Source organism: Haliotis cracherodii, unplaced genomic scaffold (assembly GCF_022045235.1).
Source record: "Haliotis cracherodii isolate W230 unplaced genomic scaffold, xgHalCrac1.p SCAF_5, whole genome shotgun sequence".
Taxonomy (NCBI): domain Eukaryota; kingdom Metazoa; phylum Mollusca; class Gastropoda; order Lepetellida; family Haliotidae; genus Haliotis; species Haliotis cracherodii.
In genome coordinates this window covers 34,714,545-34,730,994 of record NW_027266308.1, presented here as the reverse complement: position 1 = coordinate 34,730,994, position 16,450 = coordinate 34,714,545, and the positions used below count along the sequence as shown (strand labels likewise).

Sequence of the window (16,450 nt, the reverse complement as noted above, 5' to 3'; positions counted from 1 at the left end):
AACCATAGTAAATGTTACTGCAAGCATGGGTTGCTGAAGACCTATTCTAGCCCGGATCTACACGGGTCCTTTGTGCTGTGTGAATCGCCTTTGCGTGATGAATGTGACATGTGTTCCCTGCCGCTGCTGTACTTCCGGCAAGCTCTTTCACGGGTTGGTCTTTCCAATGCATAGTCGAAGAATAAGGGAATAAGAGCCATGAACAAAGATATATTTAGCCTGTCTTTAGTTTTTTTCTCATCAACAAACTTTAACATGAACATCGTTATATTATTCTCTGAGCCTTTAAAAATAATATAAATATCACAAAATAAAATCACAGAATTCTATCATAAGTGCGTTGTGTAAAGCTCTTGTTTCGAGTCCACACGAGTTAGAGGTGAAATGGGGTTTTAGCATTGAGATCATTGCTCTTACATAGCGACGTTAATGTGGTAGTGTTTGTGTAGCTTGCTCTTGGACAAACGTCGACTGTACAGGTTCCAGCCCACAGATATACCATGCTGTGGTTTAACAAGGAGACGCCACTCCGGCACAGTATAGTGACCCCGAAGCCAAGAGCAGTCCTTGCTTTAACCCCTTTAATGCCGAGCGTAAGGCAGAGTAACAACAAGTACGTCTTTTAACGTCTTTTGTTCAATTCGGTATTCAATTCGGTTTATTTCGTAAGTGTAGGCCATCGGCCAATGGTAAAAAATGTACGACAATGGATGGTGATGTGAACACATCTAATTGTTCTGACATTAATGTAATACGAAGTCGCTTGATAGAAATAGATAGTTAGATGTTTATTTAAATTTCAATCAGTTGTAGACATAATGATATTATTTTTTTGTTGGGTTGAATTTTCACAAAAGTTCTTTGGTAAGTGATCCACCAGTGACTTGTTATAAACGGGGCAAACCAACATATACCTCCACACACCCAACATCACAAACACAACATTATCTTCTGTCACGTGGGAAATTAGCGTATCTCCCAGTTTCAACACATAACGATAACCGCATGCGCCACTCATTTTTTTATTGACTTCGGAACCATAGAGCAAAATTGGGACTATTTTCATATCAAATACAATATAAGTCTTGTCGAAGAGGATGTAATTTTGTCAATGGCCATTACAAACGTTGCCTTTTCCCCCTGTAAACCAGCATTAGAGAAACGACTTGACCAGGACAGGCTTCTCGTAAAAGTAACGCCCACTCCAACTTTATACCCTCTATAGTACCAAATCTCTTTTCTTGACAACTCTGCACCTTTCTTAAATTCAACCACCTTTGTTTTATCCAAATTGACGTCTTAATCATAATCATTACAATACTTTTCTAGAACATCAATACACTATGTATGTCCACCTATGGTGAGGTGAAATGTGGTTTAACGTCGCGTCCAAGATTACTGCACTTATATAGCGACGTGCATGTATGTGTGTGTTTGTGTTGCTGCTTGTACTAGTCCGGACTGATGCCGATTTGTAGTGCTAGCTCACTGAGATACTATGCCGCAGTTTAACATGAATACCCCACTCAGACACAGTATACCGACTCCGAGCCGACCAGTCCTTGTTTTAGCCCCTTAATGCCGAGCGCCAGACAGGGTAACAACAAGTACCATCTTTTAACGGGGTATGACGCGATCGGGGATCGAACCCTGGACCTTCCGCTCTCCGGGCGGACGCTCTACCACTAGACCACGGAGGCGGTCTCCACCTATGGTATCTGAGATTAGTATAATATCGTCTGCAAACATTAACAGGAATATCTCTGTAATATCAGGATGAAGTTCTATTCCTGGTCCAGAATTCTGTTCAACTGTTCTGCAGCTAGTTCGTTAATGAACATCGAGAATAAGAGGGGGCCTAATACACAACCCTGACGTACTCCTCTTGGACACTAACATTTCAGAAAATGAATCTTTAAACTTCACGCTAGCCTTAAAATAACTGTACAAATAGACTGTATAGCTTTAATCATTTTTGCAAGCAACACCTCTATTGACGAGTACTGACCATAATGTCATCCGATTTACACTGTCAACAGTCATACATCCTACCCTTAAAATTACTTATGTATACTCTGGATAAAACACTGTAAAGTAAATATAGTATCTATGGTTGCGTAATGATGACGGAAACCAGCCTGGGACTCTACAATTGTACCATGGACCTCACACTAAGACGTGAACCGTCTATTCAACTTACTTAATAGACTTAGAACTAATATACCCCTATAGTTGGATGGGGAATGGATGTGTCCTCTCTTATGTATCGGAACAACGCCCAAGGAACAAGATTCAGGAATGTGGGCATTATCAAACAACATATTAAACAGCACTGTAAGATACGGGACAAAATTATCATTAGCATATTTACAAAAATTCTGAATTCTGCGGTTTTATCAAATTTCAAAGAGTTAATAGCACATAGCACCTCCTCTTGAGTCTTTTGTTATGACGCTGCGTGGGTTCGCACCACTGACCCTCCACTCTCCGGCAGGCACTTGACCAAGGGGGCGGGTCTCACGATAGAGCATCAGATTGCTGACTTACATGTACAGTTATGTAATTCTGTAATCTGAGAGACCTTTCTTGGTGATTCGGGTTCGGAGTAGTCAAACCGACAAACCGATCAAAACGTTGGAATAGCATTTACAAGTAGAGTCAAAGATTTTGATGCACAAAGTAGTCATAGGTTTTTTTCATAGTCAGAGTACAAGTTGGTCATCCGATCCATATGTATCCATATGTACCGACTACGCCGTGTTACGCCGCTTTTAGCAATATCACGGAAGGGGACATCGGAAATGAGCTTCAAACATGGTACCCATGAAAGGAATCGAACCTGGATTTCTGGCGTGACGAGCCAACTTTATCCACTAGGCTACCCCACCGCTCTTCGTCTGTGGCGTGATTGGAATAACAGTAAACCAATATCACACGTCAAGATTTATATTCAACACACCCTCTGGGGTACCCATTTGGTATATAATACCCTATCCTGATAAACATTACAGGAAAGCTCTATCAGACATCGAGATTTTATTTGAATTACAGGTCAGACGCATCTTTTCCTACAGGCGCGCCTGGTCTCGAAGTTGTTAGCGTTCCCACCACAGCCGCCGTAGTAAAACTTCTTACACTTTTGGGTGTCAGGGTCGTAGTAGAACCGACGTTTCCGCGCCCTGCAGCGTCCGACTTCTGGTTTAAGTTCGCAGACATCTGACAACCACAAGACACCCTTGTACACATATTAACAGGACATCAACAGTAGAATCGGACATATCACAGTTCCTGGCAGACAAAATAATGTGATATGGCCATCTTCCATGCCACACATCACTAATATGATTACTGGAAGGAACATACCAAGGTAGTCATTTGGTATATTACACACCCAAACATGCCTAGTGAGGTCGTAATGCAATGTGTCATGACTTTGTATAATGTAAGTATTACCTGGCATACAGGTTTTCTCACAGTCTTTAATGGTCTCGAAGTTGTTAGCGTTGCCACCGCAGCCTCCGTAGTAAAACGTCTGACACTTTTCGGCGTCGGGGTCGTAGAAGAACCGACGTATTCGCGCCCTGCAGCGTCCGACTTCTGGTTTCAGTTCGCAGACATCTGACAACCACAAAACAACCTTGTACACATTAACAGGACATCAACAGTAGAATCGGGCATATCACAATTTCTGGCAGACAAAATAATGTGATGTGGCAATCTTCCATGCCACACATCACTAATATGATTACTGTAAGGAACATACCAAGGTAGTCATTTGGTATATTACACACCCAAACATGCCTAGTGAGGTCGTAATGCAATGTGTCATGACATTGTATAATTTAAGTATTACCTGGGATACAGGTTTTCTCACAGTCTTTGATGGTCTTGAAGTTGTTAGCGTTGCCACCGCAGCCTCCGTAGTAAAACGTCTGACACTTTTCGGCGTCGGGGTCGTAGAAGAACCGACGTATTCGCGCCTCGCAGAATCCGACTTCTGGTTTCAGTTTGCAGACTGAATGAAGTAGAAATAGATGTCTTTCAAGGTTGGTTTAAATGGATCTGTACAAAATCGTTTAACTGGGAACAAGACAACCTAGCCCACATATTAGTAGGACATGAACAGTGTAGTTGGGCATATTATTTGGTTGTTTAACGCCGCACTCAGCAGTATTCCAGCTATATGACGGCGGTCTGTATTACAATCGAATCTGGACCAGACAATCCAGTGATTGACGTCATGATCCACGCGATTGTAATACGATGACATGTATCAACCAAGTCAGCGATCCTGACCACCCGATCCCATTAGTCGCCTCTTACGACAAGCATAGTCGCATTTTACGGCAAGCATGGGTTGCTGAAAACCTATTCTACCCCGGATCACGGGTTAATCGCGCATATCATAATACCTGGCATGATCAGAAGAGAACCATTCTGTAGTGTGGCCATTTTTCACGCCACACATAAGAATACTAGAAGGAAACATAACATAGAGAAACATGATTTAAGGAAAACGTAATGCAATGTGGCATGACTTTGTATAACGTAAGTATTACCTGGGAAACAGGTTTTCTTACAGTCTTCGATCGTCTTGAAGTTGTTTGCGTTGCCACCACAGCCGCCGTATGTAAATGTTTCACACACCTGGCATGAAGGGTTGAAGTAGAACCTTTGCATGGAAGCCCTACAAGGTCCCTGTTCTGGCTCCAGCTTACAGTCTGGAGAAGAGAATACTAGTATGTCATAACAAGAACCGAAAAGCCTTAGCACTTCAGCTAACGTATATCGTGCACCTGACAACGCTTTTCTGGAAGCCAGATAGCTGCATGATGGCCATATGAAACACCTTGGTATCGCGACACGAGCAGGAGAAAAGAAGGGTCACTAGTTCCTCGTGCATTTCGTAAGGGCACTTCCTTATCATTGCAAGATAGTACTAATATCGACAGGATGTTAGAGGGACACCTGGCGTAACAGAACCCTAATAATTTTAACAAAGCACAAGATAAGGGTATCTTTTGACACACCACACATCTGAAAAGTTCTAATACTGAAACATGGCATAAGGGAACAGTTACTGTCATATAACACATAAAAGAAAAAGGAATGACCTTAGCTCTGTATAACTCACCTTCTTTAGAAGATTGCTGCTGACTTTGTCCAGCCAGGAGAATCATTAAAGCAAAGCCGACGACAACTTTCATCATGGCGGATGTAGACGCTTAACGAAAAAAGAGCAAATAGTTTCGAATGTAAAAGAAAGAACAACATTCATATTTCTCCGTTGATGTGGGAGGAAAGCCCGAAGTGATGCAGGTCTCAGACGTCTATCACTTCGGTGAAACCCACGAGCACGGGTATGGTGATGACAAACCTAGAAACATAATCGGGGCGAACCGGGATTCGAACCCACAATCATAGGTTTCTGGCGTGTCCAGGGGACGCAACTTTGCACAGCGAATCGCGGCGCCTTAGACGACTGCGCCACCCGTGCCCCCGATGTTATAATAGAAAGGACACGATAGTAAAAAGTACTCTTCATTCTCCACCCTGCCAGAATCGAATCCGGTTCAAAATCGTTCATCAGCTGTTACATGTTCCACCCCTGACTACGACACGCCTGTACTTGCCTTTGGTCTTACTTCCCACACCATGCTAACACGCTGTGACATGACCGAAAAACTGTTTAAGGGGGCGTTAAACCAAACATACTTCAGTACGTACCTTGGTGAAATCCGCGAGTACAGATGCTCAAAACCTTTTGGAATTGGAAACCAAGATCAAAAGCTTATGGCAGGCCAAAGGAATGACTGGGCCATCTTTCCTCCCACACCAAGCTGACACGCCGTGATATAGCTGAAATACTGATCACATGGATGTTACTGTATACTCATTGGCTCACTCACAAACAGGAAATAGAGAGCGTCAGTCCACTCACTATTCTCTGAGCACAATACTGTGCATGCCTCAGATGAGAACAAACAGAGCCATTGATCTTCCATGAACGTCAGCCTCTATTGAGCCTCTATTGAGAATATCCCACTCAGATACAGCATACTCAGTGCCAACCAGTCCTTCTTATATCTTCTTTATGCCGAGCGACAAGCCACCGCGCGTGTGTGTGTGTGTGTGCGTGTGCGCGCGCGTGTGTGTGTAAGGGGTAAGGGTGTGTGTGTGTGTGTGTGTGTAGAAGGGTGTGTGTACGTGTGTGTGTTTGTGTGTGTGTGAGGGTGGGTGTGTAAGGGTTGGGGTGTGTGTGTGTAAGGGTGTGTGCACGGTTCTGTCGGTAACCTGGGTGTTCAGTACTTGGAATGCATCTTTACTTAAATTGTATACATCTTCTGAACAGAAGTCTCAACCGAATTATTATGTGGTATCCGCAAGCGTATTGTAACGAAGGCTGCATTACATTATGCATGCTGTTCCCTCTCACAGTACATGTTCCTAGCATGCAATTCATGCAAGTACGACATAAATTCGGACACTGCAGACGCTGTATGATACATTAACGTATCATACAGACTATGGCGTATGTTATGTTTCAATTTAAATCAATGCAATAGATTATGACAAACAGGTAAAGTTTTGATAACCATGTCTTAACTCATCATAGGATAATACAATTTTATTCTTATCCACCATTATCCTAATTATCATATGTTGGAACAACAAGTGACAACTTTCCGATGCCTATGTAATATCAAATGGAGATGCTTAATATAATATAATATTAGAAACATACTGAGAAAATAACGCACACTAGCTAAAGTGCCTTACCTCGTTCATGTCAAGTCATATGTGATGGCGAGTCGAGACCTGGTATTGTTGATGTGAAATTGACCGCGTTCCTTTGAGAAGCATTTCTAAGCACTTTGTAGTGTACCAGATAGAATATTGAAATCATACACTTTTAAAGCACATTATCTGAACGATCTGTGCGACTCTACTTTCATCTGGTGTTAAAGCTATACATGAAAAAGGTCTAATGAGTGTAGATCATTTTCTCCCGAGTGAGTGCGTGAGTTACAGTTTAACGTCACATCGGCAATATTTCAGCTATATCGTGACGAGACAAATGTAACAAAATATAAATACGAACTCAATAACAATTACAAATCAGTCAATCCTATTCCTAACTAAAATTTACATTATTAAGCCAAAAATTCTACTTACTTATACCTTAAGAATAAAACTCAGAAGCAGCCTAAAGCAGACGAACAAACCCATCACTAACCCACTTTAATACATAATCCCTACAGCATCCTTACACAGTCTACGAGGACAAACAAACCACCCTTCCAAACCTCCGAACACAATCGGTCATATAGCTACACCACATAGCTAACATTGTTTCCTAATTAAATTCAACCGCCCAACCCACCTTTATATCAGTTTACCCATGAATTCTAAATTCTATAATTTAGATCTTTTTTGCCAAAAATCACTATGGATTGGGGAATTGTTCGACGTCCGAACACGGTAATTTGGTGTGGTCTCGCTCACCTGTAGTGATCTTCTGATCATGCAAGACAATGAGAGCATTCGCGCCAATCACTTATATACTCGCAAGGTCACGTAAACTCTGGGTCAACACGTCTAAACGGTGCAGCCACTGGCTAATCCAGTCTGTCACCAACCAATCGGAGCGCTCTTACCATACGACCCACGACTGAAAACACTAAATCGGCATGCAGCCGACAAACGCACGTGCCCGCACGTGGGACAAGATCTGAAACGTGCTGTCCCAAGCGAACTACATATCGATAAGGAGCTATTAACCACGTAAATGCTACCATCTATCCTACACAATCAGAGGAAATTTCAATATTTCTACACCTGATTGAAAAATCCTTGATGCCTGAAACTTTAAAATATTGATCCCCTGTGATGGAAAAATCGATGCAGTCAAGCAGGACATGCTTGACCGTGATTCTTTCATCACAAGGGATGCAGAATGGAGGATCCTCACCTTTTAATAAATATTCATGAGTATATCGAGAATGGTCAATACGAAATCAAATCTCGACTGACTACCCACCTAGGTATAACCGACATTTGCTTTTATTGCATGTAATTTATTTATACCCACTACTTTTGCGTTAGGTCATTGATATAGCATATAATTACAGGTTTATAATCTTTTAATGGTATAAGAAGTGGTGTCAAAGATTTGATGAGAGCTGCTTTTGCTGCATCATCAACCATAGTGTTACCAGTGATTCCAACATGACTGGGCAACCAGCAAAAGACGATGTCGTATTGGCCAGTAGCAAGGTCATTATATAGTTCTAAAATACCTAAAATGAATAGATGGCTTGAAGAGCTCGATTTTATTGCCAGTAGACACGATAATGAATCTGAAGAGATGATGGGCGGTTTTTGGATATATGTTTAGTGATATTGGTCGATAATTAAATGCATCAGCATGGTCCCTACCAGGTTTAGGTATGGAAACAACTATTGCATGAGGCCACGGAGAAAAATTTCCTGACGTCCAGATTATAGTTTCATCATCTCCCTAATTGTTAGTGAGATGGTGCACATCATACGAAATATCGATACAGTAACATGTTTAATAGACAACACCCACCCCCACCCCACTCAACCCCCCCCCCCCCCCCCCCCCCATAGACCCCCACCCAACCCCAACCCCAACCCCAACCCCATCCCCACACACACCCCTATGGGTTTTAATAACATTAAATGAAAAACAAGACACCATGTATATTCATCACCATAATATATAATAATGCATGCACATGCTCACATACAGGCAAAGATTGACGGTGCGGCACTAGGCAATAATCACCAACTTACTCCTGTTGTAAGTTAAATATGGATTAAAAAACATTAGAAATTATAACAAATCAAACGTTTGAAATGATGGTTATCATCATGATAGTTTTAATGTGGGAGGTGTTTTATTAAACGCAAAGGCGACAGAAAGGTTTGAGTTAAGGCAAACATAAAACATTTCCCATTTATCATCATAATTGTTTTGATGCTGTCGTTAACATTCAATTACTCGTTCATTATTTGGAGGTATTTTTCCGATTACGATAAACATGAGTTCATGGTTTGATATAGTTTTTAACGAGTCAAATTTCTGTATCAAGACATGTGACAGGTAAGTCTCGAACACTTTAAACCTTTATCACAAGCAGAGTAGTGCGGGGTTTTCAGTTGACCAAGGCAAATCGCCATTACTCTGTTTACCCTGTCTTGGTTAGCAGTTGCATTTTGAGCGATGGAGCGGGTAAACTTATGTGAGTATCATATCTTGTGTTGCGTTTATCCTTGTGTGTGCGTGTGTGCCGGTACATGAATGCTTATGGGGACAGCTAGAAGTAACAGTCGTCAGACCCCTCACTCCTTGACTTTGCGACCCTTCATGAACCAGGTGAGTACAGGAATACGGACCGGCAATAAGTTTAGGTAACTGTTGTAAGGTCTTTCGGCGCCCCAAACGCAGTTTCGACACTCCTGAGAATTAGCTACATGAATGTTTTAGTTTGTTGTTACGTTGAGTTGGGTTTAACGCCGCTTTTAACAGTATTCCAGTTATATCACGGCGTGTCAGCTTATTGTGGGAGGAAAGCCCGAAGTGATGCAGGTCTCAGACGTTTACCACTTCGGTGAAACCCACGAGTAAAAATGTGCAGATTTGGCGGTCAAATGATACGTTATTTCAAACATTTGTCATTTGGACCTCGGATTACACGTTTCATTTCCCAGCATGAATAAATTTGGATATAATGTTCCTTCTTGGGAGTATTGCCTGCAGCTACAGCATTTGGTGTCCACATTTCACAACTATTGAGATACAATCGAACATACTTCTACGAGGATATCAAAAAGTATCATTCGACTTTTGCTTGGGTTGTTTGATGACGATAACAACATTCAGTGCCTTAGTAAAGCTTTCAGAGAGTTGTATAGTAGACATGTGGAGGACATTTTCAAGTTTTACGTATCAGTGACAAAATCCGATGCAGTTGCCCATTTGACTTGTACCATATATTCCCGTGTTTGTTCAGTTGCACAATTGACTTGACCTTGCATGTATTTGTGTCGGTGACTTGCTTTTGCACTTGCTTTTGCACTTGCTTACCTTTTCGCGAACACCTGGTATCCTCACACTTTGATAGTGTTTGATAAATACATGCTGATAACACAGTCGGAGTTGTACAAAACGCTCGGCTTTAAGCAGACATGTCTTACGATTCTGGAAATGAGAGTGAGTGAGTGAGTACGGTTTTACGCCGCTTTTAGCAATATTCCAGCAATATCACGGCGGGGGACACCAGAAATGGGCTTCACACATTGTACCCATGTCGGGAATCGAACCCGGGTCTTCGGCGTGCCGACCGAACGCTTTAACCACCAGGCTACCCAACCGCCTCTCTGGAGAAAGCAGAGGTAGAGGTACATTGAAATAGATTGTGGATCAACTGCCTCTATATCAAAATAACATCGTCACGATGGTTAACAATAACCACTCCCAGCCAGCTGTTCAGACTGACATATAGGTAAGTTAACGTGGGATCGGGATTTTGTCAGCCACATATAAATGAATAATGTTATTCAAAACTCTAACGTAAATTGCATATAAATTAAAATTTATAATGGTTCATTGTTTATTAAATATCCCGATCACAAATATCATATCAAAACCCAGACATCACGGACATACCAAACCTTTGTTTAGTAGTTTGTAACCCCAGATGGTGTTATTAATCAATACTCATATCGACTACAACTATTGTCGTCGAAAGTTACAGAGACATTTTTTTTACGGTGGGTGATTATATAGTTGTGCCCGTAAATTACGTAACAGCTTGTTTGCTAGCTTGGACGTTGCCGCGTGTTTCTCACGTGTAACATTCTGTTCATGTATTTACATGTGAAACATGTAGCAGAGTAATTTTTTGAAGTTTGTCCGACGTTTCAGACTTACTAAGCATTCACCTGACAAAGGTGTTTCTTACATATTTTACAAAGATAAATAGAACACAAGAAATCTCTTCTAAAAGCAGAGTTCATTGTACGAATCCGACTTTATTATTAATAGGTGTTTTTGGATGACTATCAAATATACCACAAGCTTGAGTTAAAATCAAACGGTGATTCGAAGATACGAAATGGAAGCAATCAGCCACCACAGTTTACAGTAGAAACTTTTAACAATTTTACCCATTCTTAGAAAAGGTATGTAATTGAACAATTCACCAATATGGGGAAATAGCCATGTCTTAGTTTTTAACAAACACTTCAAATACATAACATGTAACATGTCATATGATATTAAGGATCATCCAAAAAATTGAACTATAAAACCAACAATGAAAATTTAGCACGTTTATTAACCCCAAACTATTTATAATATGCACTACTGTTCTCATACATTTGATATGTGCATGTTGCACAATAAACCGCAAACAATGATTACACTCAGATATTGTACAATATAATTATAAAGTGTACTCTTGTTGTGAGAGTATCCCACGACTATGGAATACTGTAAGGAACATTCTCGCGATTTCGCATTCCCGCGATCTCGACCTTTGGAAACGAGCTAAATATGCCCCAAACACGAGAATCCGAGATTGCGAGAACGCAAGATTTGACCAAAATATCGCGTTCTCGCGATCTCTCATTCTCGTGTTTTTGATACATAATACTTTTTGTCAAAAGTCGACAACGCGAGAATGCGACATTTGGATATGATGAAAAATCTCGCAATCTCGACTTGTCAAATTAGGCCCCAAAAACCCGAAATCGGGAGAATGCGACATTTCATTTTCTCGCGATTTCGCGTTCTTGTGTTCTCGTTTTTTAGATGCTGTCCGTGCGCATGCGTAATATCATAATGTCAAGGCGCATGCGCACGTTAGTAGTCCTGTGATCATGCTTCTTCCATGATCTTCATTCTCCAAGTAGCATTTTGCAAACTTATTACTTGAGTTTGAAACTGCTATGTAATGTACATACACGAAGTCACATGTAGAGTAGAATAGAGTCCTCTCCCTTTGGTAAAGTTTCCTATGTACTTTAAATTAAAACCCTCAACATGCATGGAAAACACATATGGAGCAGGACAAGGTCCCAGCCTCTATAGCTACTTGCCTCACTCTGTGCTTGCTAAGAGTTAACAGATGCACGTTTTAAGTGTAAAGAAAAATACAGCTTAAAACATACCGGCTTATTGGCGATGAATCCGGACCCGGATCGGAATTGGTCCCTAACAAACTGATACTTATACTTATACTCATGTTCGCGGCAATTCATGATTGAGTGTTTGGTTGTTGGCGTGTCAACGTGCTCTGGTGGCGTGACTCGTTCCTATAACGGGAATATTGCTCAGTGCGGGGTTAAACAGCACACACACACACTTTTTCAAACTAGAGAGTTGAAGCCATTTCAAATAGAGGCCCTGTACATATGTCGTTCAAACCAGCTAACCCACTCTGTTTCGAATATGTAGCGCAAAATATATATATTAACCAGCTGTGAGTTGAGATATCAGATTTCCACAAGAAGTCGAATAAGGAGGATAAAGGACCCCTCACTGATTAGGTTCTTGTTCATTAGCCATGTTAGATGATATAACTATAGGCCAGCTGCGATAAAGGACGGTGGCCCCGGCTGATCGAAGGGCTAAGCTGGACTTATTGTGGTATTAGCGCACCGACTCAATGGAATGTTTTTCCGTGAACACAACTAAACGCAGGCCCAGAAGTGAATGATGGCAAACATATATCTTCTCTTGGAATGCCATTAAAACTATATATTTTTGTGAACTTGTATCCATTTGAATCAAACATGGATAGACCAACCAGGAAAGATATCGATGGAACCAGTTGAATTCACAGCACGATAGAAAATAGTGTTTAATAATACTTAGTGCGTGATCATGTACATATCAATTGCAGTAATGGATATACAAGTTTTAATTATAATAAATAAACGATAGTGTTAACTATGCTATATCCAATAGAATCCAAATGGAGACCGAAGCAATGCTTGATTTCAGGGCCAAAACTGAGGCAATCTTGACTTGCCAAATCATTCTTGACTTGAGTTGGAATTATTTTCATATTGATACTCTTGGGTCTGGGAGACACACAACGCTGTGAGTATCTCACGGAGAACTGACGAGTAGAGAGAATCCCCCTTGGGTCAGACTGGGCCAGTGTAATCGGTATCCTCCCATTAGCTCCGCGTCCTATTTGTCACACACCTTAAAACAACGTAGGTCATAATAATAATAATAATAATTGATTTGTAAAGCGCCTAATATCCATCGACAGTTGCTCACTGGCGCTGTGACAAAGTTAAAAAGTAATGTCTATGTACATATACCAACAATCGGGAGATCTATTGAAAAGCTGAAGTGAAGTAGGTCATGGCGGAAGGCACTGACTGGCCTACCCTATGTTACCTAAGTATAAGACTGGAGTGATCCAAGAAAAGTAGAAAAGTAATCTTTAACTTTATGTATATAAAACCGTAGAAAAGTAAACTTGTACTTTATTTATGTGAAGTATATACACATAATGACGTTAACATGTTATAATAAACATTCTTTATTTGCACTGGAAGTGGCACTGATTAATTAATTGATTGTCTCTGAATAGTCTTTGTGTACTCCAACCCTGCATTGAAGCCTGCAGCAAACCCGATGAAGAACAACTTCCCTTCAAACAAACACAGGCATATTTTGATAAATGAAACATCTTCGTGTGCATTAATGGAATCACAAAATGTCTACATCGTTTGCAGAAACCGCTGTCAATGCTTTCAACATGTTCATACATTTCATACATGGTATATTGACATGGTCCCAGCTGGCAAACAAGAGTTCTGAGAGCTGAGAGCTTACTGTCTCGAATCTAAGTTCATCTATTCATCCGAGGCTACAACTTCTGTCTGAAAACAACTGCTTCATCACTGATTTTCAGTGATCCATTAATCAACGTCAACGTTTACGCCAAAAGGAATTTGTTTTGTTGGAAAAATCGAAATTGGTTATTCTCTAGCATTGATGTTTCACATTTCTCTGATTGTTTACGACATGAGTATTGGTTGATAACAACAGCTGGTGTCACATGACACTCAATAGTATGTGTATGCCTGAAGTAAATATTATTTTATTCAGGAAACAATAGTTAGAATTAGTTACCGGAACAGACTAAATCTTTATATTTCCCTTTAGAATAAGACGTGTTTCAACACAGAAAATTGTTAAACAAACACATGTTTGTGTTTACCGTTATTCTTGCCCATGTAGCCGTCGTATACATGTAAAATATATAAATGTTATGTACAGTCAAGTGTGGAATTGAATACAATAGTGAAATAAGGAACGTGTTCATGGGACAAGACATTTCAAAACAATATACAATATAAGGTGTTCTTTGGTTGACTACAAAATACAGTTTTTACACGTGCACATACCTCGGCTAAATTATGAATTATCTATATATTTCACATTATGTTCTTATCTTTAAATACACACATCTAAAATCAATCAATATCCCTGAAATACAATTGTCTTAGTTAAAGTTATAAATCTAGGCAATCTAGACTTGTCAAATCATTTTTTACTTGGAGTCCGTTTCAAATTTATTCTCTAGGATCTGGGGACAGATAGACTGACACGTCGTCAAGAAAACTTTTCTATAAAATATATTTTTTTTATTCGAAAGAGCCTTTCCCCTTCTGCTGTTTTCGAATCAACTAAACTTGACTTGGTTAGGATGACCTAGACTTGCCTAGGGTTTTAGTGAAACAGAATCCCTAAAAAATATAAATTCGGCAAAAAACTTTATTTGTTGTCTGAGTCTGATTTGAATTTGCTGATTCATGCAAAAGTCTGTTGTGAGTTTAAGTACACCCACTGATACCACATTGTGTGATAAAATTACACTTTGCCCCAAGATAAGTGTAACCAAGACACCGGAAACATTGTTCTTTTCGGCATTGTCCCATCTATCAGAGACACTCATGTTCCTGAACTCTCCTCACCTCCACAAATCATGACTATCTCCACAGACTAATACATGAAGTACTTATTTTAGAGGGAGTGCTTTGATACAACTTGTTAGTGACAAATATACAAGGACTTTTATCTTTGTAATCTGTCGTTTTTCCTTTTTGTACAGTTTCAGACACTAGGTCTGATACTCAGATTCTTGTAGTATCCATTTTATCAGAGATTCTACACTTTCTTGACGTTCACTGTCGTTATGCCACCTCTGAAACTGTGCTATCATTGTTTCAGTCATTTTCTTGAGCAAAATTTTGTATTGTAATCCATTGCCTATCATCTTCTCTCAGGTTAGCAACTGCCATGTCCAACACATCTGCAAATTTCTCCAGGTCCTTCGCACAGCCTTGGCGAATAGGTTTGAAATTACTCAGTGTTTCGAACTGTAAGGAAATCCGTCTTCTCGTTCCTCCAAACTTTCGTTCCAAACGCTCTTAAGCCATGTCATGCGCCTCTGCACTATGTCCTAACCATTGAATTACTTTCAAAGCACTACCTGATAAGTATTCCGTAATTGCATAAGTTTATACTCTGCAGTACCTGGGGAACGATCGATCCATGAGACAAATGCAGCTTTCCAGCTTTGATAAATTTTGACGTCACCAGAGAACACTGGAATCGACACCCGTTTAAGATGCTTCCACATACCATTTCCTATTGACTAGGTGACTGTGGCATAACACCACAAGGCATTACACCACAAGTTGGTTGTCTAGGCAATGTGGTTGTTTGAGGTTCATGAGTGGATTCTCCAGAAACATTACTTTTGACCTCTTGGATCCTGTTATTAAACAGCCTATCAAATGTGTAAAATTACCGTGATGTAACATCTGACCTTTGATCTAGGTGGCTTTGTGCTGTGTTTATAACTTCAGCAGTTTCAGAATCAATAAACTGATTTCAGTTTGTACTACTTTCTCACAGTTTATCACCAGCATAAGCTATTATAAGCTTTACCATGACAGCTATTGCCTTGGCTTAAAGTGATTTTATCTTGTCTAACAGTTCTCCCACGACACCTCTTTACTGTCCAAACTGATTTGTGTAACTAACTCTCAGAAACTCCCATGTCCAAATCATTAACAAGGTCTTTACGGAAAGCACGTACTTTCCACGATGCAGGGTGTGTTTGGTACACTAAACACGATTGGGACATGTGAGTTTCTGTGAAGTAGCACGTGTTTTTCACAAAACCCTCCTGATCATCATAGTTTTGGCAGCGTATCGAATTTACTTAACACAAAGGAATACAATACATGTAATATGGTATGCTGTATGTAGTGTTGGTTGTGAAGTCATTTTTGCCATGCGTTGACTTGTATGTTCCCGTGTTTTTTTGGTATATTTTCAGGTGAACAATTGACTTGCCTTTGCATGTGTTTGTGACGGGTGCCAGTG

At 40.4% G+C, this 16,450-nt stretch overlaps 1 protein-coding gene across 1 annotated transcript; it reads right to left on the bottom strand.

Moving 5' to 3' along the window:
- Positions 1-3,005: 3,005 nt before the first annotated feature.
- On the bottom strand, positions 3,006-5,845 carry LOC139442361 (actinia tenebrosa protease inhibitors-like). Its single transcript, XM_071223164.1, has 6 exons — positions 5,728-5,845; positions 5,135-5,224; positions 4,560-4,721; positions 3,854-4,015; positions 3,454-3,618; positions 3,006-3,216 (listed from the first exon to the last, which is right to left on the bottom strand). Exons 2-6 carry the CDS (start codon positions 5,208-5,210, stop codon positions 3,053-3,055), a joined length of 729 nt encoding a protein of 242 aa, XP_071079265.1. The 5' UTR covers positions 5,211-5,224; positions 5,728-5,845; the 3' UTR covers positions 3,006-3,052.
- Between the last annotated feature and the right edge of the window lie 10,605 nt (positions 5,846-16,450).